The sequence below is a fragment of the Solea solea genome, chromosome 7, assembly GCF_958295425.1.
Source record: "Solea solea chromosome 7, fSolSol10.1, whole genome shotgun sequence".
Classification (NCBI taxonomy): domain Eukaryota; kingdom Metazoa; phylum Chordata; class Actinopteri; order Pleuronectiformes; family Soleidae; genus Solea; species Solea solea.
Window position 1 is genome coordinate 13,992,656 of NC_081140.1, and position 26,079 is coordinate 14,018,734.

General features: G+C 40.7%; 1 protein-coding gene across 2 annotated transcripts; it reads left to right on the forward strand.

The window, feature by feature from the left end:
• Positions 1-4,818: 4,818 nt before the first annotated feature.
• On the forward strand, positions 4,819-25,794 carry relt (RELT TNF receptor). Of its 2 annotated transcripts, none has more exons than XM_058634946.1 (11): positions 4,819-5,080; positions 15,325-15,399; positions 15,647-15,739; positions 16,264-16,448; positions 16,694-16,746; positions 16,857-17,108; positions 20,712-20,783; positions 21,221-21,299; positions 23,541-23,867; positions 24,081-24,206; positions 24,411-25,794. In XM_058634946.1, exons 2-11 carry the CDS (start codon positions 15,358-15,360, stop codon positions 24,412-24,414), a joined length of 1,233 nt encoding a protein of 410 aa, XP_058490929.1. In that variant the 5' UTR covers positions 4,819-5,080; positions 15,325-15,357; the 3' UTR covers positions 24,415-25,794. The 2 variants fall into 2 exon arrangements, with proteins under 2 accessions (XP_058490929.1, XP_058490930.1); XM_058634947.1 differs by lacking the exon at positions 4,819-5,080 and adding an exon at positions 13,898-13,927.
• Positions 25,795-26,079: the final 285 nt, after the last annotated feature.

A 26,079-nucleotide genomic window follows, 5' to 3' on the forward strand; every position in this document is an offset into this window, starting at 1 on the left:
GTCTCTTATTTTTTCCTTATTTAACTCGTGCAGCCAGTTTAAGTTGACGTGAATGTAGATCCAGCGGTGTCCCACTACTTGTAGGAAAAAAAGCAAGTGCATTGCATTTATTCTGCCCTAACATGACTGTGTGAGGCCTTTTATGTGTTAAGGCTTTGACACCTTTTGCCATGAAATTTCATTTTTATTGATGATTCTGTCCGCGACTCTCATGTGGAGGATAAAGCGGTTGTCGATGGATGGATGGATGATGATTCTGTTTCGGAGGGAATTTGGAGCTGGCTCTGCTGATTCTTACAGCAGAGATGACGCGAGGCTGTGGTAGCAGATAAAGATAGTTATGTACAGTATTTATGTTTTTTGTTTTTTTGTTATTTTACCGCCTTCTTTTACAGCACTTAATTTATAGAAGATGTAGCTTTTCACTTTTTCTTGATGAGTAGAAGAACACAGGCTTTGGCCTGAGCTGTGGCAGACAGACACGCACGCACGCACGCTAGGGGTGAACCAACATAAATCACAAATCGGGACTCACTAAGAAAATAGAGGAAATTCTTTGTCACGACAAAACGTACTTGACTGCAAATCAGTCCAGCTGTCAAAATTGTTTTCAAAATGGTATCTGACTGCAGATGTAGGGCTGACGGAGAGTGGGTCAGGAGAACAAACGCCGAGCACCTGCACATGCCACGCGCGGTTAACGCCAAGCCATGTTACAGAGACACACACACACACATGCAGTGAAAGGTCAGACACGAACGTGAAAACACACAAACGCACAAACTGGCCTCGAGCTTTGGGGTTAAGCAGTGATTGCCGCTGATCCCACCGAGCTTAGAAAACCTCACTCAGCCATCTGGGCACTTTACCTGGGCTTTCACACTTCAAACACGTCCACATCTCCTCAGTGAGAGGGGGCTCAAGAGTTAAGAGGATTGGCTGGCCATTGTGATAGCTGCTAACTTGTGGGCTCTTTGTAAGTGCAAGGGCGAACGGCTTTGTCACTGTGCGTGCTCCACAAGTGCTTCAGTTATTCAGGTAAAAATGACAAAAATGGGGGTTTGGTTTTTTGCCCATAACTGAATAACCTGTATACAAAGCTGGAGGATATGCATTTTTTTGTGTGTTTGATAAAAATAGATACCACTCACAAGTTTTACTGCAATGATATAGTGATTTAGCGAAGCATAACTTGGCTGGAAATGTGGAGAAACTGCTGACCACCGCGTCTTTTTAAAGATATCATTTAGGTGATGTTGTTTCTTCAGTAACCTAACCCAGATTTGAAACCATCGCGTTGAAGTTGGAGGTTTGTGCCAATCGTTGATATTTCTTGGCAGACTCCACAGACCCTGTTTCCTCCGCTAATCAAAGAGTCTCCTGGTGGAGGTCTCATTACTTAACATAAAAGTGGTATGTATCCCTGTGCAGAAAACGAATTACAACCTGAATGGTCCAACGATATCATGTACGGTAGCAGTGTTATTTTCATTCTGCATTCTGAAAAGTTCGTGTCTGTGTTCCTTGTGCCAAGTTTACCCATGACGATGCTGTATATCCTGTCTATGCTGTCTGTAGAGCAAGTCTGCGCCGAATGGAGTCAGTTTCTATGAAAAGTGGAGAATTAGTATTAGTAGCAGCAGAAACATGTAACTGTAGTTTCTCGAAGGAGTCGGAAGACCCAGGCCAATGACCCCCGTTCGTGGTTTTCCCAAAACGTGCTGCCGTAGTTGAAGTCTTTAATTTTTCTTTAAAAAAAATCTGCCTTAATAATGATAATAAAACACTTTCACATTTCCTGAGTATGATCACCTCAATATAAGTGAGTGATCTTATTTCCTGCAGTGCATAGTAGGCTTTTGACACCCGATTGTGATTCAAAAATAACCTCGTGCAAACGCGCGTGTGATCTTAAATATGAAGTAAAACTAATTTGACGAGTAAGGGAATGAAGCATGTTGTGTGCCAAGAGACGATCTCACTTTATTTTCACCATCACAATAAACACACCCTATCATCACTGATTTAACTCCCACAAACCTATAAGTAACCTCCTAATGCCCTTATGTGAACGGTCTTTATTGTTGTAAATATTGGTATATATTGCCTTTTTTATGTAAATAATGCACCCATGATCCTCAATTGTTCATATGAATCTAATGGCATATTTTTTATATATTTGTGTACGGTTTGTTTTTGTTTCTTCTCCCCAACCTCCTCTCTCTCTCTCTCTCTGGCATGCACTGTCACGTCAGTCACGTTTAAATTATAAATGTCGTCTTTTCCAGAAGCAGCCACAGATAGCTGCTGATGTGACCAGGCCCGGCTGAAATGATGCGAGTTGTCAAAACTCTGTATATTTCTGGTTGATATCATGCAGTTGTCATGGTTACGGTTATATCTTGAGTTCCTACCTGTATGTAGCTGTTTCCTTGTTTTGTCACTGTGGGTTTCTCTTTGTAATTAAATCAGTTCACGGGTGCCATGTTGTGCTTTTTTTAAACAAAATTTAACACAAAACAGAATAAGTTTGATGATGATATATAGGCAACAATGCAGTGTGATTATTTCCCCTGAGCAATATTAACTGGTACCTGAGTATACTTAAGTTTTAAATTCAATTTCATTTTTTTCTTCTCTCTTTTTTTTATTTATATTTCAGGCTGAAAGATTGACTCATTTAAAATGGGAAAAAATATTAATGCATAATATTTTTACAGCAGTTTTTCACAAGGTGACGTTTTCTGCCACGAGGAACAAATTAGTCAGTTTAAAAAAAATAAAATTAAAAATAATGCATCAAATTTAATGTTTCTGCCAATCATTCACCCCTCTCAGGGCCTAATAATACAGTAATTATTATCAAATTCTCCTTAAACGTATTTTATAGAAATTATTGTAGTTTTTTTATAGAATACTTTTACAGCTGTTTTTGGGGAAGGTGACATTTTCTGACGCTAGGAACAAATTAGTAAGTTTTTTAAAGGCACTCTTAAGGGTTAACCACACAACACTTGACCCACATACTGAGCAGACAGCAGGTTGACAGAAACACAGTGGAGAGTTACCACTAAGGTTCTGTGTCACGTAACTATTCATTTTATTTTAACCCTCTCACCCACAATTAGTGTGTATTGTGATATAATGGCCTTGTGTGCGTCTATGAAGATGAAACAGCATGAATGCAGGCCATTCAGAACACACACAAATACAAATGCTACATAATATTCCAGTCTCATGAACACAACCCACGTATACACACACACACACAGTATTCAGATGTATTAAACAGTGGAGATCTGTGTGAAGACTGCAAGAGAGAGTATAACGACCGGGATGCACGTGTTTCGACTGAATGACTGACTGACATTGTGAGTCACTGACTGACACTTAGTCACTGGTTCATCTCACAGGAAAAGTGTGGGCGAGTGGAAATCTCCACCATTCGCTGTTGGTTACTTTATGCATGTGAACGACACCCATGAGGTCTTGAAAATAAGAGTTAAAGTGTTACTTCAACTAGTCTTTTTTAAAGTAAAGGCTACATAATGACAGAAGGAGGGACAAATAGAGGAGAAAATGTTATCAACTTAGCTTTTGATGGTAATTGCATGTCAAGCTGCATCTATACTGGACCATTTTATTTAACTATAAACTAACTTCGTTGTTGTTAACCAACCCCCAAATATGTGCACGTCTCTCAATTGAAACCCTTTAAGTTCTTCTTGACGAATAATCACATCAGCAGAGAATGAATCAACATACACACATTATCATTTACCAGCTAAGAGCAAATATAACATCAGGGGTATTTTTACTTTTACTGAGTAGCTCAGTTGGGCAGAGAATCATCCAGAGAGTTAACGCTGTAAAAATATGGAGAACATTATCCTAGTTTAAATTTAAATTTAAGCAAATAAATTCATATCAGTGGTGAAATGTAATGTCCATTTGACTTGTTCATGTTCTGATATTCATACTTTTGCTTTACTGCCCTCTTCTCTTTCTAACACTTGTTCTTATTCTGTGTATTATGCCCTCCTCCTCTGTACATGATCATCAGTCACTTCTTCTCCTTCCTCTCCATCGCTTTCCATCGCATGATTCGGTATTAGTGGTGTTCAACAGAATTTATCATCTTTAATGACTGTCTTATTACTGCCTTATTTAGCACCCGCAGTGTTGCAGTCCTGTCCTGAAATACATGTATCATAAAGTTCAACCGGGAAGTGTCTTTGAGTGTCCTGAAAAGGGCTATAGTAATTTGATGTATTATTGTTAATAACTTTATTGTTATATAAACCAATGAAGTGGACAGAGGAAATAGCATTGACTGGTAGCACAGAGTGAGCTGTGAAATGGAGTTTAAATCCACTCGAAGGCCACCGTAGTTCCCTGAAGCGCTCGGGAAAGGGAGGAGTCTTCCTGTGTGTTGCAGTCTGCAGTCCCACCATTAGATGTCACTAATTCTTACACAGTGAACTGTAAGAGGCAGTGGTTAGACTTTTGCACAGAAGACAATTGTACATGCCTCAGCGGGAAAAGCCCAGGTGTAAATAATTAAATCAGTGGAGTCATCGTTAATGATATGAGGAACACCTGTGTCCAAAATATACAGTGAGAAGCAGTGTTAGCTGTAAAAAGAGCATGAATATTCCATTAGTTGTTATTATTTATCATGTTTTTGTTTATTGTATTTATTTACATACCTTTTGTCTTTAATTTACGATGGGTCGGTGAAACTTGTTGGAACACCTGCAGCAGTTAGCGGGTGTCAGCCACCTGCTCACCTGCTGTGCAGAGACTGCAGCCGGCAGCAGAGGGGGTTTACGCGCACTCAGTCACCGGGGTTTCATCTTGCAGCGGTGACGCGCTGTGAGCTCACCCGAGTGAGTGTCTCTGGTTCTCATTTTTCAGAGGAGCCAGGGAGAGAGACAGACAGACAGACAGACAGCGGGAGGGAGGGAGAACTCGAGGTGAACCGGCATTGTGGTGTTCACAACATCCACAAACGTTATCTACCAACGGAGCCTTCTCCAACACCGAACATTGATTTCAACAGTATTTACTCACCAAACCGGTATGTCCCTCAACTTTTTTTTCCCCTCCCTCACTGTTCAATGGCGACGGCTGCTGAAGCCGGTAGTTTAGGTTAGAGTGTGTCAGTCACTGTGGAGCTTTTTCTCACCACAAAGTCTGACCACTTTTACGCACAACGGTAATTGTGTCCATTGACTTTGTCTGCCTTTATTGTGTGTCACATACAACACGTTTACTCTGCGTATACGGTGCCTTCTGATGGATGCAACCATCCGCTGTGTCTTTCAGCTAGTTTTTAGAATTCAAAACAAAGACTTTTAGAAAAAATAAAAATACAAAATGTCGGTTTACTCTTTGTTTAATTTGTCTGTGAGCTTACAAACAAGACAAAGGGTGTTATTTAAATTCATATTGTGACTTAACTTTGCATGCATAGACAGTAGTGTCGCTAATGTGATGGATATATATTAAAGTTGCCGATAATGAATTCAGCAAATGTTCTGATAGTACAGATTTGTGGATTTCTATGGAAACCAATGTGATGTGTTTCTGCTCGCTGAGCCTGATGGGTGATGACGTCACTGTCAGTAAGATCCTCCCCCTCACGTTTAATGAAGTGAAGTCTTTCAGGTCATGGCTCTGCTTAATGTGAACCCCTGTGTCTTATCTTGTATTCCAGGGATGAGTGATTTATAATAAAATATGTCACACTTATAAAGGGTAGTTCTCCTAAAACCCAAAAGGAACATGTTAGTAGTTATTTGTTGCTATAACAGCAGCACGTGTCTTGAACATAATCCACTGTAGTTACTTATTGCTACGGTCTCTGCAGCTCATCGTGACCAGCACCAAGATGAGACTGTCGTTTTTGGCAGAGGGGGCTTCTATTGTCTGAGTCCAAATTCCTGCGGGCTTATGACAATAAGTGGCTTGACCTTACTCTCACACTACGCATGCACACATATGTCCAGCAGAGATGGGTCATGAACTGTTCTGCAGTTGTGTCAGTGTGTTGTGACGATACATGCAGGCATTTTAAGCAAACATTTATAGGCCTTACCCAGTTTTCCCCTCATCATTTGTGTCTCGTCACAGTACGAGGGAACACAGAGTTCAACATACAAGCTCTTAAGCTCAAACTCTTCAATTGTAAATGTCTGGTGTAGCCTATTTTAGGAGAAGCCCAAAGTCCTGCTTCCATTGATGTGGCCTACTTTCATCCTTTATTATTGGGGAAAAATATTATGTGTGTGTGTGTGTGTGTCTGTATTGACCCTGTGACTGGTATAGCTTTGGTTTGTCTGTTACCCTTTTTAAAGATTGATTTGAAAATATAGTTTATTTGGTTAAAGCAGACTTGTTTTTAACTTTGTTTATTTGGTTTTAAAGAATTGTTTTAGAAGACTTCATGCACACAAGACATTTGACACTAAAAAGACAGCTCGCTGCCATCTGTTGGACCAGATGGAAGCAAGAAATGTGTTTACCACAGGTTTTAATTTATTTTCTACTAAAACGTCTTATAGTATATTTGGCTTACTTTAATATAACTATATGGGTTTATGCCAGAAAAGGTCCTAAAGAGGTAGAACACACACACACACATACCTGCCTATGCCTAAATTGGTGCAACATGTGGATTTACAGTATCTTAAGTCAAATTTGACACCTTTGATTCATTGCCCCTCCTAGTGATGTGCAGTCATGATACAAATTGTTTCAGATCAGTGTATATTAAGATGAATCAGATAAGATGAAGTTTAAGTTTGAGTTTTGCTCCTGAGTGAAGCATGAACAAACCAGTTATTTGTGGGTTTAAAATGATTGATGTACAAGAAATAGCACATACGTGTTCAAAGTCTACTTGCATGTATTGAACCTGTTTTATATTATTACAGAAGAATATTGTAATATACTGTATAGTTATTGAATTATTGCCCAACCTAAACCCACCCAACATTTACTGGACTCTGTAATTAGGTTTTGGGAAGAAGGAAACTTGACAGAATAATTGTAAAGAGACCCTAAAAGTAAAGGGAAAAGTGTTTTCTATAGAGCTGTTTCAGGTCTGTTGGAGTGTCTGTATGTGTGTGTGTGTGTGTGTTTGTGAGAAAATCCATGAATCAGCTAATCTTTCATTAGCTCATCAGTCCTGTCATCTGTGTGTCCATCGGTTAAACCACTGTAGTTGGAAATGCCGCCAGCAGACTTCTGTGCTCATGCCAAGTGTCAGCCTGGAAAGTGTGCCAGAGAAATTCCCATTGTACCGACCGCAAGCGCCTTTCCAAGCTGGCTCAGTGCTCCGCACATGCAGATTAATGGAGAATGGGATATTTATGGGAATCTAGACCTAAAAAAAAATCACCTCACCTACGGACACCACACATGTAAACATACATGTTATTTATGAATGAGGAAACATCAGTATCCTGTTCACCATTTTCCTGGTTCTGTATTATTGTCTGCTGTAAACTCACAGTTTAACAATAAGTGAGCAAACTGCAAGTCATGCCACGTGGGAAGTTGGGCTCACACATTTGAAAGTCAGGACGTCAAAAAGAGTCACTTCCCGGATGTCTCAACTGTTGTGGTTTGAAGTTGACACAGACATGTGGTGGTGCTATATTTTATCCACCACCTATTACTTCCTTCCTGTGAAGTGATTGTGTTTTCTGTACAGGTCATTGTTTAACAGACTAATTATAGGTCATGTTAACCTTTTATTGTTACATTTTTTTGTCGAATATTTGTCAAATGAGTCTATATCACATTGAAAAGATAAAGTTGTTAGAGTATTTCCATTTTTCGTTGCTTTATACTTTTACTTCACCGGTTTTAAGATGTTTGTCACTTTACGGAATAAGATTCTGCCTCAGTTATCTAACATTATACATGAAACACCTAAAAAGGGTTCCATTTGTACTAGTACAGTACTTTTACCATTTGAGTGTATTTTTTATAGTGTTGTGTTACCTAAGAAAACAAAGGGGATCATTCCAGCCACACTGTTTTTTGTAATGTGGTCTGTATCTTCAATGGTCGTCACTCCCTACTGGATGCTGTTTAATGACACTCTTATAAATAAGCTTTAAGAAAAAAGTGGCTCTCTATCCCCCCACAGTTCGGCTCTGGGGGAGGAAGTCTGAAAGCAGCCGCAATCTGCCTACTGAACACGCCAGTAACCAATCGCTGGCACACCAGCATGTGTGAGCTGATCTCTTTGTGACGAGGCACAACAGAGTGACTGTGCGCGTGTTTGTTTTGAGTGTGTGATATTTTGGGGAGGATTCACACAATCCCTCATGTGAGCAGTGCTACAGTCATTCCCTGTTTCAAAACAACCACTGAGTAATGACAATGTGGCCAACGAAGCAGGAAATCTATAGAGATATTGAATACAACTTAAAAAAGACACACACACAACTTATTTAGATCCATAAATAGAAATACTGTGTATGCCAGTGTGTGGTCGGGTTTCCATGTTGAAGGCAAACTGCAGGCTTTCAAAATTAGGATTTGAAAAAAGATTATGTTTTTTTAACCTTATTCAATTCAAACGGAATAACCTGCTTTCACAAATCTGTGCACATTTGCAGTGCAGGAGTACATTTGTTAAAATGCCCAAAGCTCTGGTTATGACATCCGTCCATCCCTCCATCCCACAGCTTGTTCTGTTTATAGACTCAATGACCGATATACATTGAGGTAAATACACTCTCTTGCTTTCTTGTTTGGATTGACGACAGTATACTCTCACATTTATGGGTGGCCATATGCAATCCTCAATCCTCCAAACCAGGAAACACCACGCTTCGATCCATAAATGTGTTTGTAGGTACACTGTCGCTCGTCTGGATGGGATGGGGATCAATCAGCTTGTTACTCTTATTGAAGCCGCCTGTCAGCACCTGGATGACCTGCATGAACACAGCCTTTTTGTTGTCAGTAGCTTAGTACCAGTGTCTGACATAGTGCAGTGTCAGAGACTACAAACAGCAATTAACTTGATCCTCTTAATTTGTTTGACAAATAGAGATGTTGAAAGTGTTGTTTTTGCGCTGCGCACATGTTTTTGTGTTTTTGACAATGGGGATTGCTTTACAAAAGCGTGCATGTATGCTGCCGTCTTGAATGTAGCCATTGTGTGTGTGTGTGTGGGGGAGGGGGGGGTTAACAGAAGAGGACAAGATGGAGGCAGATGATCCGTGGTGGTGATCCCAGAAGGGAGAAGCCAAAAGACGAATGAAGTCATACATTCTCTGTTGGTGATAGTGGTGATGTAAGGGAAGAACACAGACTCTGAAAGTACTTCCTGAAAATACTGTAATAATATAATAATAATAATGATGATAGTGAATGTGGGGTGTTTTGTTGTCACAGACCATCTGGTCTAATTGATCCAAATTTTGAGTGGTGGTGTAATGGTTAGCACTCTTGCCTTTGCAGCATGAAGACCCAGGTTCGTGACCTGGTTGGAACAAGGGCTTGCATGTTCTCCCTATGTGTGTGTGTGTGTGTGTGTTTTCTCCGGGTTCTCTGGTTTCATCCCACAGTCCAAAAACATGTAATATGGGGATTAGGTAAATGGACTCCATAACTTGACCTGTGATGGACTGGCGTTCTGTCCAGGGTGCCTTTCGCTCAATGTCAGCTGAGTTTGGCACAGCCCCCCCCCCCCCCCCGTGACCCTCCTGTGGAGGATAAAGCGATAGAAGATGGATGGATGGAATAAGTGGTTGTGGGGATTGTGCCTTGAAGAATTTGAATCCCTGACTTCCTTTTAAAGATGTGGCATCTGTCTCAAGGAAACATTTGTGCAGAGTTGTGACTGCATGAATATGAATTCACGTTGCTCTGGGGAATTCGGACAGTGCGGCGTTGCTCCACTGTGCTGTCGTGTATTGTTTTCTCTGGCGCTATCACTGAGCATAACACGCCTGTCTCTCTTGCCTGTTCTTCCACTCTTTCTTTCTCTCTCTCTCTCTCTCTCTATCCATTCTCTCTGGTTAACTCAGCCTCTCTTATTCCGCCATGGAGATGTCTGACATTGTGCGACAGAGACACTGGAGAGTCTCTGCTGGTGTGCAGTATCACTGGAAAACGTGACGACTGGCATCACGTCAACCCAGGGACACAGAGGGGGAATAACTGGCACAGAGAGGCAGCGAGAGAAACGCATCGGCAGACGTGTGTGAGGAGGCGACACCTGCGCGGCGATCAGACGAGCTCCCCATAATGAGACATTGTCTGCGCGCTAACGTAGAGAGAGTTGGCGTAAATCAGCCTTTTCGCTTGCCGATAATGGGCACCTCCATTCGGTCTAGCAGAGGATATGGTTGTCCCAGTTACGTTGTCGACATGCACGTACACATTATCTCCCAGTCCACGAAATGTCTGATAGATAATATAGTGTAATTACCTTAAACCTTTGTCTTGCTGGCTCAGTCCTTTTCCATTGTATTTCACTCCTCTTGCCGTAAGATAATTCTCATGTGCATCACAATGAGGTGTTTCCCGGAGCTGGACACACTACGTGCGTGGCCTAGTTGGCTAAATAGGTAACCATTATTGGCATGGAACGTTGGTGGTTGACTCTTTTTGTGAGGCTTTTCTATCTAATGACGTATGAGAAAATGTGCTTATGAATCCTTTTGAAAGCACTTTAGTCTTATAATGTAATCGAGGCTAGTTAGTATTTTTCCAAAGTGTCTGAGGTTAGAACTCCACGATTTAATCATATAAACTGTGTATTATAAATGTTTGAAGCAGCCAGAGACAAAAAAATCTCCTCTCAACATACAGATCGGCAAGCAAGGCCACTGGGGAGCACAGTGGCTAGCACTGTTGCCTCACTGCAAGATGGTCACTGGTTCCAAATCCCAGCTCAACCAAGGGTGGTATGAAAGAGCACAGAATTGACAGTGAAGAGGACTGTAGCTGCTTATTCAGGCGTATTTTTCCACCAAACCTCTTGTTGTTGTTTTTGCTACGCTGTCTTGTTATGTTAGATCCGTTTAAAAAAACTAAACCAAAACAAACATCCACTACTCAGTCTGCATGAAGGCTGAGTCAACCCGGCCACGCACAGTGAGTTCAGAAGATCCCCTCTGCACTTTTTACACGTACATTTTTCGTCATCTAGTTTTGAATTTCTGGTGGTTTTCCGCTCATTTATTAATTTATCTGCAAGAGATCAGTTATTGAAAAAGCATTCATGTGACATCTGAGGACAGACAGTTGTGGGGTTGGAGTTGATTTTACAGAATAGGAAAGAGGTCAACAAACAAACAACCAAATACATTTGTGGTATAAGAAAAAAAAAAGACTTCAGATTCATCTATAATTGGAAAAACACGCCACATTATTCAATAATGTGGCAGCTTGACCTGATTTCAGCCTTGATCTGCGCTGCTGCTCACTCACCTCACACTGAAAGGAAAAGAGCTCCACTCGTTCTTTCCTCTTTTGTGGTTCACTCCTTCCTTCAAAGCTTCATACTGTGGGATCTCAGTTCATCTGCAGCATGACATCAAGGGGCAAGAAAAAGCTCTCAAACACATTAGTTGCGACTCTGGTCCTCAACCCCAAAAACCACCACCAAATAGAATAATATCCATGTTTTTGTCATGGCCTTACCAGCACTTCTTTATTGTTGCTATTTTTAGGTTCTCTGAACAACACAGAAAATGTGACTGGTCATCTGATGTTGTTGCGACTTGTTATTTGAATGTGTCAAACAACAGGAGTGACGGTTCGGTGTAATTACTGTTTTAGGAGAAGCTGTCACGCTCCTCTCCTGTGCCTTTTGGGTGTTTTGGAGTTTTATCCTGTTATTTCTATATTTCCACACATTTTGCTGCTTATTAAACTTACTCACAGCTTGTAGCCACACTATATATGTGTGTGTGTGTACACATATATATATATATATATATGGTGGACGTCTTGTGTTCCCTTTGGAAAGAGTCCATCTTTATGCTAAGCTAAGCTAATTGGCCGGTAGTTGTAGTTTTCCCAAAAAGTAGTAAACTATTCCCTTAAATGAATCATGATAACATCTAAAAGACGGAGATGAGCACATGAGACTGAAGGGACGCTCATGGACACAGTGATGGACATGTTCCTGTTGGTCCAGAGGAAGTTCCACTCATGTCACGGTCACCGCTGCATATGCATCACATGAAGACAGTGCTGACTTGGATTATCAGGCTGTGAATTGGCCACATATACTCTTTGCTTTGTCAGGTTTTGTCTGTGTGTGTGTTGCTGTTTCATACGCCGACTGTTTCTTATCTGTGGATAGTTGAAAGATTGTCATTTATCAGAATGAATTGTCTTGAATGAATGAATGAATGTCTTTATTTCAGTTACATTCATATGAAAAGTAAACATAAACCAACATCATTTAACACAAATGTGCCAATAACCGAAAAAGGAATAGGCTTATTTTCGCCTGTCCTGTTCAGTCCAAGGAAAAAACCTTGAACACAATTACAATTCATCATAGAGTTCATTCCATAACTTTACCCCCTAAACTGACACACATCTGTATTTAATATTTGTGCAAAAGTTTTCAAACATAAATAATCCTTGTGAAATATTATGTCCTTATTTAATGACTGACTGTAAACAGGAAAACTGACAGAATATCTTTGCATGATCTGGTTTTGGGAAAATAAATGTGAAGACAATCTGAACTGACATGGATAACTTCACCCACACTTGCTCATTATCATAATCTCTCATTTTAACTCACATTGAATTCACCATACATTGTATTATTAGCTTCCTGAATGGATATATTTGCTGTATAAATGATTTCTTCCTTGCTCTGGTGACTTGTGGAGGTCAAGTAAGGAAAGGCTGACTTTCCTCAACCCCTTTAACCTGCTTGACACTTTCCAAGAAAGAGGATTGCAGCTCTCATTTTGTCTTAACTCTCTCTGTTTAGTTGTTTTCCTCTTTTTTTTCCCCCATGACGTGTGTGATTGTGCGCTGTGTGTGCGCAGCTGTGCAGGGAGTTTCCATGTGTGTGTGTAAGTGCATATGCATGTGCGCATGTGTGACTTGTAATTAGCGTCTTGCTCTGGTCTTTATGACATTTTAACAAAGGCTTCTATATATATATCATGCTATCAGACTGGAGTTTTAGCGTTCACACTCCCTGCCGCTTGCTCCCTTTCCAAATCTCGCCTCTTCTGTTGCTCTTTTGCACGATTGGCCCTTGGCCTTCAGCCTTGTGTGGTTTTTCTGCAAATGCTTTATCGTCCTCCCTGAAATTACACATTGACAGGAGGGCCTCGCCGGGGCCAAAATCATAAACTCATTAAAAAGAAAATGTGTTTCCTTGTTTGCTTATAAATCAGTTTGGTGTTGTTCCAGCATGTGTGTGTGTGTGTGTGTGTGTGTATTTGCTGATCACATATAGTAAGAAAACTAATGTTTTCAGGGAGTGTTGAAACACACACACAAACACACACACGTGCACACATGATTTTAGCTGTGATAGAAGGGGCATGTCCTAAGGATATCAGGGGTGTGTCTGTGGTCGGAGTGACAGTATAAGACACAGACAGGTACACTGAATTCTCCACTCAACTCCACAGATTGGTGTGTCTGACTTTTTTAATGAACTTTCTTGTTCAACTTTTTATTTATGGTTCATTGTCCACTTTTTTGCAGTATTTTATATTCCAGGTCTTAATTTTCCAGTCATAAAATTCTGTAGTCACCTTTTTTCAGTTCCAACTTTTTTAAGCTTGGATGAAAGTTGTACAGCAGGTAGTTTAAAAAAATAAAAAATTAGAGTATTTGAGGTCGGTCCTGACTCAGCGTTTGTAGCACAGCGTAGTTGTCACAGCAACTGTCATTTAACTTCAAATCTGGGGTAAGTATGGTGCTTGGAGTCTCTCCTCTCTCTCCCATTATCTTGCTGTTTCCTGTCTATTCTTCACTGGTCACTTCCTTCTTTATGTTTTTAGAATTTATCCTTGACGTGTTGTGAGTGAATACTCCGCTCGCCTCTGTTTTGTTTTTGGTGTTTTTTTCTGTCTGTCAGTTTGTGTGTGTTGCCAGTAGAAAAGAATAGAAAAGAAGGAAAAGCATTCTCAACAAATTCAGACATTTACAGCCTCTATATTCTCAAGCTGAAGTCCTACAGGGTGTGAATGACTGAATGTCATGTTCATAAATTTTCATTTAAAATCTTCAGTGCAGTGGCCGAGTGTCGTCTCCCCTCATAATGCTAGTCTTGGTGAGTCCTCAGGCCTGTAATTGTGGCCACACCTGAGTTCACAGCCAATTTCATGCAACAAAGCTTTACAATTTTATCTTGACACTTGCTTAGGTAGTTATGAGGCACAGTGGGTTATGGGGCGCAGTAAACTATTTTCACCTAACCACATTTTTAGAGGAGTTAAAGTCAAAGCCACAGCTGTTGAAACATTATTTGTTAAATTTAGATTCTGCAATGTCAGGTATTACTTTCGCCTATTTATCCTCCCATGCTGTACATGTAAGTATTAATGTTCCAGTGAGTCCCTGCTCTCCTCTGTTGTCCTTCATTATTAATGTGACTAAATGTCAAATTCATAACGTGAATTGGCGTTCGACATTTGTGAAAACTCAGATTGGTTGGTGAGTTAGTATATGTGTTAGAATGCTTAAAATAAAGACTAGGAAGAAAAGAAGAAGTTTTAGCAAATTTAGTTTTAGTTCTCAAGTTTGTTCTACTGTATATTTTGTTATGAATATGTAAGTGTTTTTTTTTTTAGTTGGGTGCTGTCGCATAGATTGTCCAACTGACCACATACAGCTAACTTAAGGCATGACAGCACTGTTATGCTGAGTCATCCTCACTTTCGTATGTGTCCTAAATACATCCCGTTTAAACTTATTTATTGTATATTAGTAAAAAACAAAATTTCCCGACAAACATATAGTGTTAGGAAAGTCGGTGTGTGTGTGTGTGTGTGTCTGTGTGCTGACAAGTTCATATGTGTTGCTTTAAATGTGTGCATGTGAGAACCACAGATGAGCCTGGTCCATTCACACCAGTCTATAAAAAGGTTCTGATTCAGAGTAAATGTTATTTACGGCATTTACAGGTGCTCCTTACATCCCCGTCACGAGAGTCGCACAAGTGACTCAGGTGTTTTCTCTGTGCGCGCCACGCGTGTGTGTGTCACAGAGAGAGGAGGTGTAATATTTTTTGGTAGGAATCTACTCTGTTCACGCTGTGAACCCATTTTGATCTGATGTCTTTCGGTCTCCTTTCTTTTCCAGATCATATGCACATAGAAGAATACATTGAAGAAGATGAGGAACCACCTTTGCTGCGCAGCACTTGTCCTTCTCATGGTAAATATTCACCTATGTCCATATATATATATATATATATATATATATATATATATATATATATATAATCTCTTTTGGTTTGTGTGTTTTGTTTTTACACAAAACAAAAAAAATCTAGAACTTTTAGGGGTTCTTTATATAGCCGGTATTTTGTACGTCATGATTTTCAGTCTATGTCTACTCCTCACTTTTACTGCAAAACAATTCATCATCCGTGTGTGTGTGTGTGTGTGTGTGTATCTTTCAGGTGTTCCGCTGTGGTGGGACTGCAGCAGTGCAGTGTTGGTGGGGGCAGGGGTGTGTGTGTCTGCAATGCCCCGCAGGCGAGGAGCCCTCTAAGGTGACACTCAAATGGAATTAATAACAATTTGAATACATGTTGTGGGACACATTTAAGTCCATTGTAACTCTGGCAAAACTTTGACCCTATGTTCCAGAATGATCCTCTTCTCTCCTAAATACACACAGGCTTTAGTGATTCACAGCGGACAGAAAGTAACAGAGATCCATTCAATTTGCAATTCAATTCAATTGCAGCCCATTTCTTACATTTGTGTTAAATGTTTTGACATGAATTTGGGTCATTTCCACAAAGGAATAGAATAGAATATAATAGCCTTTTATTGTCATTGTATTGTGTACAATGAAATTGGAGTAGGAATTAGTGTTTAACAATAGCAAACATCTTTGACTACTGTAGATCACTTGTGCGTGTTAGAGTTGTCAACATGCTACACTGAGAAAGATTGCTTTAATTTTATTTGTAGGACTTGTAAGTTAAAGCTGTCTGATCTCCAATTAATGACGCTGGGTTCCTTGTGACCTTCTGCAGCCTCAGGTTTTAAGTGTTCTTTGTCTTTACAGGCTTGTGGGCTAATCCGAAGTCCAACAGAGGAAGTGCAGTGCCAATTGTGCCAGACTGGAACCTTCTCAGATGCATTAGACGCTGAACTGTGCCGTCCACATGCCTCTTGCAAAGTCCTGGGTCGAAAGGTCACGACCAATGGCACAGCTACGTCAGATGCCATCTGTGGCGACTGTCTGCCAGGGTAAGGACTGCCAGTCTGCCTCCTCATGCAGGATACCTGTCTGCTTGTTATTGCACCCCCGCGGTTTCAGTCCAAGTGCAGGCTTGACATTCAAGGGTATTTGCTCCAACACATACCCTGTAAAGTTTTATTTTAGGTCTAAATGAAGCCATTTAATGTTCTCTGTGTTTATAAGAGACATTCGGTCCCCCCATGTCTCTTATTTTATTTCTTAATTATCTTCTTTTGTCTTTTTCCTTTTGCAGATTTCAATCCACAAATTCAGGGGACGTTTCCACCCAAAGCCCCTGTCTGACGAGTAAGCATCTTCCTGTTTCTCTTTTTTTATATAGATATATATATGTATTTCACATGCTGCAAATCCATTCATCCTGGTTTAAGTGTTTAATCATCTTTTCCCCTCGGCAGCCTCTCATGTCAGAACAGTTCGTACAGTGGGTAAAGGTCCCTCGGCTGGTGCAGGTGGACCGAGCAACGGCACAGTGGTGCGCAGCCCCGAGGAGAAGACGGCAGAGTATGCTGTTTTTGCTTTGGTGCCCGTCTTCTGTGTAATGGGCCTGTTGGGGATCCTCATCTGCAACACCCTAAAAAAGAAGGGATACAACTGCATTACTGAGAAGGAAGGAGGGGATGAAGAGACCGCAACACCACAGAAAGAAGGTGAGGAAGATTTCTTGGCAGAAATCACTAAGAAAATGGTCTTTTCTTGTTTCCTCCCAGAGTCTAAAAACATGCAGATGTTAATTGGACAATCTAAATTGACCATAGGTGTGAATGTGAATGGTTGCTCCTCTCGGTCTGTCCGTGGTGTGACCTCTCCTTTGTCCCCCATTTCAGCTGAAAAGGGAGGTAAAGCATTCCCATCACTTGCTCTAGTGACTTCAGAGGGAAAGTGACTTGAGTTAACACAATTAGTAGTATAGACCGAGACAGGGGAAGGCAGAGAAGGTTGGAGTGAGGAGGAGTAGTTATCAATGAATTGAAAACTAAACTAAAAAGAGTTAGAGGGGGTAAAAAAAGACAAAAACAGGGGGATAAATGGAAAAAACAAGTACTGTGTTGCCACACCCGTCCTCTGTGGTTTGCTCAGTAATACGAGTGCTCTTTATTCTTGTCCCGAGTATGAACTCAGATTGTCCTGGAGGATTTGTCATAGACCATAGACCTGTTTTTAGCCGTTGACCCAAATGTAAATCACATGCTTTCTCTTTGTGTCTACAAATGCATGTCATCGTAATACTAACACCTAGTTTGATGTGAATAGATCGCGTACAGTATCTCTTCCTTCTATAATTATAGTACAATGCTGTGCACACAGGGTGTGAAGTACACCTTTAGGTCCCTTTTGTATCTAATACAAATCTAATGTACTAGATGTGCTGCACCTGTCTGCTCCTCAGGCTTGAGTAGCAGGAAAAAGCCCTCAAATCACATGGGGTGTATTGTCAACTGGTGTTATGTAGCATTATGGAGCAGCTTTGGTGGGACCCACAGTGGTGTGTGGATGCCATGGTAGGTTTCCACAGCAAACACATCATATTTGGATGAACAATCGTATAAAGGTATAAAGAACTACTTAAATTCAAAATCTTTCAACATACGGCCTTTATAGTTGATCCCGGGGGTCTGTGTGTTATCAGTGTCCCTCAGACAGTAAATGCGACTGGCAGTTACTGTCATTTGGTGCTTTAGCAGAATGGGGTTTAAAGGCTAAGCTGGCTCCCCCCCCTCCTCACCTGACAGTGTGAGATTTAGCTGTGTGTCAGCTATGCAGCCATCGGCTTCATGAGCGTCAGAGCACCAGCTGCTGCCTCAGAGGACCAAGAACGTCTGACGGCATGTCCCACGTGTTGACGTTTGCACTATAACACCTGCGTCTTTGGGAAAACTTACTCTAGGCGTCAGGATTAAACATTTTGAGTTCAGTGGCTAATAAAAAAGCAGTTAGTTAAAGGACGACATCTAATGGATCTAATGGCTTTTATTAAAGCATTTACACAACCTGTACAAACATTCATAGTAGTATATTCAATTTATTGCAATAAATCCTCCCAATTGCCACGCACTGAACCTTTAAAACAGTTATTTTATACATGAAATGTGAGAATATCTGAGATAAATACTTGTATGAAGACGTGGCGGAGGATAGGAGGCATTTGCATGGCCAGACTGAGATCAATGGTTAATGGTCTCTGCCTTTTGTTTCCAGTATTGCCCGGGTCTCTCCCTCTCGTAGTGCTTTGTTGTGAAACGAAAGACGTTGTTACACCTGAAAGGAAACTCCCTGAACCCCGCCCCCCCCACCCCATCACCACATTTTATCTGTCCTTCCACTCTCCATTCATCAGATTTCTTGCCTCTAAAACTCCCCCTTCCTTTCTTGTTAAAACATGACACTGTCTCTCCTGTCCCAGCCAGATGAATAATTAAGTTGGGTCCCAACCACTTGGTCGATGTCTCGTGTTTCTTCCTCCACTTTCTTCTCTTTCTGTGTCTCGTCTCCTCTAGAGCTCTTGTATATCTTCGTATATGAAGCTCCTGTACTTGACATGAAAAAGTGCTGTCGGTTTAAGAAAAAGAAAAATTGCTCCTCTTACAGTGTAATTACTTAGTCTTTTGATCCTTTTAATAAGCTAAAGGGACCTAAGTTTAAAAACACATGAATTGTACGCTAATGTATAACAAATATAGGGTTGTAAATAACTGTGCATAACATTTAAATTCCAAACAGACTGCTGAAAATAAACTCAGACTTTCAGTTGGACTTCACAATAATTTATCACACACATGATTTTAGCTTTTCATGAACATGGTTATCCAATATTTTAAGAGTGCTCCACCAATAACACTTCTTCCTGTCCTCCTGCGTGAAATAGTGTACAGATAAGTTGTATGCGAGTCTTGCAGATAAAGAACAAGAGAGGGGGGGAGTATTATTCAGGTGTCAGATGAAGATAGTGAAGCATACGTCAAAAATAAAGATAAAATCAATGGAGAGAGCCATAGGAAACTTTGAGTGCTGCAGTGGAAAACTTTATCCCTCTCCACCTTTCCCCTCTCATTGTTATGTAACTATCTGCACTAGCTGCATTGGACTGTCTGTCTGTCCACTGTCGTCCTGACTGAGCTTAGGTCAGAGCTAGAGTTCTTACTCCAGCACTTTCCTCGTCATCGCCAACCCTTGGGGAACAGCAAGGACAGGCCTTGCTCAGCAAGACTAAAGTCAGACTCTGCAGAGATTATTCTGACTGTGCAGAGCTGCAGACACTGAGAACTCTGCTCTGTTGAACAGTCCGGGAACAAAAAAGGCTTAAGAAGGAGAATAGCAACTTTTGTGTGTGTGTGTGTGTGTGTGTGTGTGTGTGTGTGTGCGTGTGTGTGGTACATGAAGCTCAGCCTGCACCGGCACAAGAGCAGAGCAAAACTCAGATTAGTTGCTGGAGCGTTCTGGTTCAGATCCGGGACTGCTGCATTCACTGTACGTTTGAGGGGTGACGCAAACAATTTCAAGCTCGGCGCTGATTCTAAGAAAATTAGCACATTGTTCTGACTTTGTAGAATGAATAAATATAGGTGAATGACAGCACCGCTGTGAGATGGATGCCTTTATCCTTACATAGCCTCTGTGGAGACGGAGATAGTGCGGCTCAACAAGAGGCCTAACTCCGCTTATGCAAGAAAAGATGAAAATACACACACACATAGGTTTGTGCAGCTATTCTGCCCCCAAACGTAACTTGTACACACACAATGGGGGGGGGGGGGGCGAAATCTATACCATAATAAGTTGGTCACACATATACACAGAGCTCTGAGTCCTGAATGGACCATGATCGCTGACTGAGCTATTCTGGACTCCCCGCTCGTCCTCATCACTCTCCTCTCAGCTCCCTCACTGCGCTGTGCCGTTATGGGATGGCCGGGGTGTTGCCATGGAGGCGCCTCTATTCTTTGCTGTGCAGTCATCCATATCTATCCTTATCAATCCCCGTGTCTGTGTCCCGAAGCACATTATCCCAGCAGTGACATGCACAGTGTGAACACAGTGTTGGCTCTGCTCACTGTGAACAATGTGTCTCCTTCGTCTTTGTCTGACAACGCTGAGTGAAGCGGATGTAACATTGTGATTTAAAGCAAAGCAATATTTTTTTTTTTGTTGAATTGATTTTATCTTCATATACAATACATGCCTCTAACAGGATCAACATTACTCTCCATGTGCAGCCCAGTATAATTGACACACGATTTGTTCGCCTGCTTTAGGTAACAGTTGTCCCTACGACGTGAACGAAGACACCATCGGCGTCCTGGTTCGCCTCATCACTGAAAAGAAAGGTACGTGTCAAACAAATACAGACAGTTCAATCACCCACAGTATGAGCCAGTGGTTGGAGCCGTTTCATCTCCTGTGGCTTCCGAAGGGAACACGGGTCCGCGGTGGTGTCACCGTACGTCACGCGCAACTAAAGTCGCATTTCCGCCGCTGCTCACTCAGCAGCTCCTCGTCTTCCTCAGATTAGTGGGTGATGTTTGAGAAAAAGCAGGGGAAAAATGTTTGTACTTCCTGAGCATTTGTCAACTATTCTATTTCATTAACTCATCTCGTTTGTTGTTTATCTGTTGGAGAGACAGTTTGCATTTGAGCTGAGTCATATTACAGTTTTAATATTTTTCCAGTTTGTTTCCATATCATCATATCACAACACAAGCACATGCACGTGCTGAGCAACACTGTGTGTAACACTGAGCATTCATGTGTGTGTGTGTTTCAGAAAATGCTGCTGCACTGGAGGAACTGCTACTGGAGTACGAGAGCAAACAGATGGCCATGAAGAAAGGCTCCTCAATCAAGTATGAGACCACACACACACACACACTGACACAAAGCATATGTTATACTTATGTGCAGTCATTCTGCTCAAGGTGAAGCGTAGCAGGTTTTGGGGAAGAAACAGTTGTGATGTCACCCATAACGTCTGCTTTGAAGTCTTGAGATTTAGCTAACCCTTGGAGATTCTTTCCATGGTGCCTTGTTAACATTTTGCAAATGGACGTTCACAGACATCACTTGCAGCTCGGCTACTATTGGACAATCAGCTCAGTCTTACTGGTGTCCACTCATATGCACTCTGCTTTATCGTCAGGAACAGAAATGCAATTTACAAAATCAACATCACATGCTATTGAAGAAGACCTGGAAGTCATTTTTCCATATTTTCCCTCCCTATTTGATATACGCTTACTTCCTGATTGACTTCACTGTAGAAGCCGGAAACATGGTCATAATGGAAAAAACAAAAAAGACAGAGGCTCAGTTTTACAAAAACAAATGGATGTTTATAAAGTGCCTTTACACCACCAACAACTTTTATTAAGAGTCAAAAAGATGAAAATAAAAAGCTAAAAAAGGTTACTATGGCTCAACACCACTGTATAAAAAAAACCTTAAAATATGCATTTCAGCTTCCAAGGTTTATTTTATTCAAATTCACCATCTGTGCTGGTTTGTACCAGTCGTCATTCGTATATGTGATACTGATATAAATATGTTTCTCATCATAAGTGCTCTCATCCCTGCTATGTTTTCTAGATCTTATTCGGTAATATAATACAGCTTTGATTTACCTCATCGACAAATGTAAAGTAGTAAACCAGCTCCACATCAGTCCTCGAGTGATCTCTGAAATGATTATCTCACGTTCTCACGAGTCATGAGGGTTAAACACGCAGCCTGTCGATAAGCTTGCTGGCTTCCACGTAGCTTTAAGTCACACAGTTTTACACAACCCAATGCATTTGTGGTCGGCATTTGGCTCGTAAAGTGCTGTCATTACATTTGCTCGAATAATCCAGTAACATGCTGCTTTGCACCACAATATTCACCACATCGCTGCTTTTTTTACTTTCTGTTCTCCAAACTGCTGATTCTCCTCTGACCCAGCGTCTCCCACAGTCACTGTAGTTCATCTTATGTTAATATAATGTTATAGTAACTGGATCCAGTGCATGTGAATGTACAATGTATTCCACATACAATAAAGAGTGGTGTCAGGGGCCTCTCGCTCTGTGCTGCTGTTCAATAGGCTGTTGAAACATGTGACAGTTGGATTTAAGAACATTCTCCCCCCCCCACACACACACACACACACACACACACATGAATGCATACACGTGCACACACACACACACACAGGTTTGTGCTTCATTCATAGTGAGGACCCACATAGACATCATGTATGTCACTTTATTAACAGCTGTGTATGTATGTAAGTACTGTATATGTACAAGAGTATGTATGTGTGGATATGTACATATGTGTGTATGTGAGTATGTATGTATCTGTATTACTTCCTTTATGTAACTTTTGTATTTCTGTGAGCTCTCATGTTCCTATGGTTTTTTTTTCCCCTGAATGTATTTTAATTTTACCCCTTATAACATCAACCTGCCAAGGGACTACAGGTGGAAAGTAGACTATAACATATTTACATTTTAATGTTTACTAATATGCATTGTCTCTTTCCTTAAATAAATAAATGATAAAATAAAATAAAATAGTCTAGATTCCTAACCCTAACTTTTTACCCTGAACCTAACCCTAAAACCAGGTTTTAACCCCCAAAAAGTAAAGATGCAAGGACCAAGTTTTGCAGATGCTATCTAGGGTGACCAAAGATTACTCCCTATTATAACACTGGGGTGCACAGCTATTTTAACGTCTTAATCTCTGATTTTGTCTGCACAGAACAAACTTCAGATCCCAGAGTGAACATGCAGAGACCACCATTTTAATTTGATTTCTTTCATTTGGGCATATGAAGCAATATTGCAAATCTCCCTTTTGATAGTGGCATTAATTGTCTGGACTGAGAAGACTAGTGTTTTGGTAAAGTAGACAAATTAGTATTAGTACATTTTGCCTATAACAAAGATAAATGTAGTCTCCTTCATGATGTTGATAAATATGTTTTGGCTGATTGTGAATATTAACAATATATCCGCTGTTCACTCCCTCCTTCTTCTCTCCTCCTGCTCCTCCCATGTCTCCCACGCTGTCTCCCCTGACATGATGGATTTCCACTCCCTGCCTAGACTCTGCCCCCATCAGTCCCACCTCCACACCATCTCTGGCCTCTCCGGTCTGGCCCCCAGACACGGCTACCGCTGCTCCCGGTGTGCTCAGAGAAAATGGCCCCCTGTTATTATACCTCCTCTGGATTCCCTCAAAGATCCGCTCAAGCCCCCGCAGTCCCTCTTCCTGCCCTGCTTGGACACATCCACCAAACATGAGAAGAGCCCCCTGCTGGAAGAAGTGTTTATTGACACCCACCACACTCAAATTGTTGTGCCAAATACTGCACAGAAGGCCGAAGTGCAAGAGAAGAAGGAGGGAGAACTGACAGTGTTGTCTGTGGGCAGGTGAGACAGACAGGACACATACAAAACAGCACGTTAATACTTAGTATTTTCATTTTCCACATCTTTAAAATGGTTTTCATGGATTCCATCATCACTTATTTGAGAGCTATAGTTAGTAGACCCTCAGACACTTATATGTTACATTGGCAGTCATAAGACCATGAGTGTTATCCAAGCGTGACAATGACTCTGTTTTTCTGCTTGGCTCGGCAGATTTCAGGTTGCTCAGATCCCGGAGCAGAAGCCTGTAGCCATGGAAACCAAGACATCATCCCAAGAGCAGAGGAACTCCCTGTTTGGCGGGAAACATTTCTCCTCTTCGTCATCTGGCCTCAAGAGGTACAAAATTAACACACGTTGAAACGCTCAAGTCCATTCATTTATCTTTCTTTATCTTTAGTATCCGATTATTAGGATTTAAAAGTGAGAACGAGTGACATCAGAGCACTATGAAATATTAATGATCATAACAATAATGTAGAAAGCTGGTTCACTTCTCGTTTTCTCTCCCTCACGTCTCTTGACCTTCACTCTCTCTTTCAGATGAAGAGACAGAGAGATGCTGTATGATGACACTACCTCGCTGATGATGACCTTGTCATCTGCTGACGACTCCACTGCAGGGTTGGGGGGGGGTTTATGCACCTTACACCAAGAAACTTCATTCTGGATGAAATTTGCCAGTCTTTTTTATATAATAAGCATAACATAAACATATTTATTATTTCATAAAAACACAATTGCATGCGAAGAAAGACTTCATATGAAGCTGCTTAGCTGAAAACATTTATCAGAAAGTGACACGATGAGAAATAAATATAAATACATTTCTGTAATTGCATTTCTATATACAAATAGACCCAGTGGGAAAAAAACAAGACAAACATATACAGTAATGGGATGAAAACAAACTCTCATTCATAGGTGTATATTTAAAAAAAAAAAGAAAAAAAGAAAAGGAACATCAAGCTGTCTACAGCCAAGTGCTGTATGAACTAAAGAGTGTTTTCATTACAACAAAACAAACAAATGTGGCTTGTTTGAAATGAAAACCTGTTTGACCTTAATTCAGAAGACACTTGTGATAATTGACGAAGTACCAAAGTAACACCACAGGAAGTATTACATAGAAAAATTCAATATGACGTTGATGTTTTTAAATATTTTTTTAAAAAAGTTCTCTTGCTTCTGCTCACATGGTTTTCACAGAACTCACTATGTGTTCACTTGAACCCTAATGAACGTGGGAGAGTTTGAAAACTGTACGTTTCCACAGTGGGCATTTATACCGCTTTTACTTTTAGATCAGATTCAGGTTTGTGATCATCAGGGGCCAGACTTTGACAGTGGCTCACAGTACTGTACTGCATCACGATGCTTGAAATAACACTGCATCTCAATGGTCTTTGAGTGAACATGTACGTAAATCTCTCTCTTTTTTTTGTAGAATAGAACATGTAAATGAATGTACATATGTAAATATGGGTGGGTATTGATAAATGGACCACACCTCACACAGCTAAAATGACATTTTTCACTTTACGACTCCCACATCAATACAAACACATGTGGCACGAGTGTTTATAGTTTCATTATATAAACCAACCAGTGGCTGCACAGGATTAGTGGTACAGACTCTTTCTTTCTGCTTTTAGTTTACATTACCTCATTGGTTTTTAAACGGTGTACTTCAATCACAGCTGTTCATTTTCATATTATTTTATTACATTGGTATAAGAAATGTGTGGAAAAAGGACTGAATATTTATTGGGTTAAGTTATCATTACCTTATTTGATTTTTTTTACTATTCTGTTAGGATTAGTCTTAAAAAAAAAGTGTTGCTGCTGAGTAGTTTAAGTTGCATTTTTATAATATTACATTATTCTGTGTGATATCTCTTAAAATAAAGAAGGGACATATTTTCTATTCTGCCTCATTTGCTTTTCTTGCTGTTAAAATCCAGCCATTGCTCTTTCGACTGTTGCCTGTGAGTGTGTGAGATATTGTGTGTGGAGTTGGTTCAAAACTTGTGTTGAGACACCTTTTTGGTTTTGCCTTTATCTCCCCCTAGTGGCCATTTGAAAAAGGGGCGTGGCTAGCAACAGTGAGCCTACTCTCACTTAACCTACTGTTACTTTTCTCCCAAATCTTAGTTCTACCTTACAAATTCCAAATCTACAGGCTGAATAAAGTGAGATTTAATGAAATCAA

Coding starts and splice junctions, on each gene's coding strand:
- relt (XM_058634946.1), top strand. CDS start 15,358: ATGAGGAACCACCTTTGCTGCGCAGCACTTGTCCTTCTCATG. Junction 15,400..15,646: donor CAGCACTTGTCCTTCTCATG/GTAAATATTCAC, acceptor TGTATCTTTCAG/GTGTTCCGCTGTGGTGGGAC. Junction 16,747..16,856: donor CCAAAGCCCCTGTCTGACGA/GTAAGCATCTTC, acceptor TCCCCTCGGCAG/CCTCTCATGTCAGAACAGTT.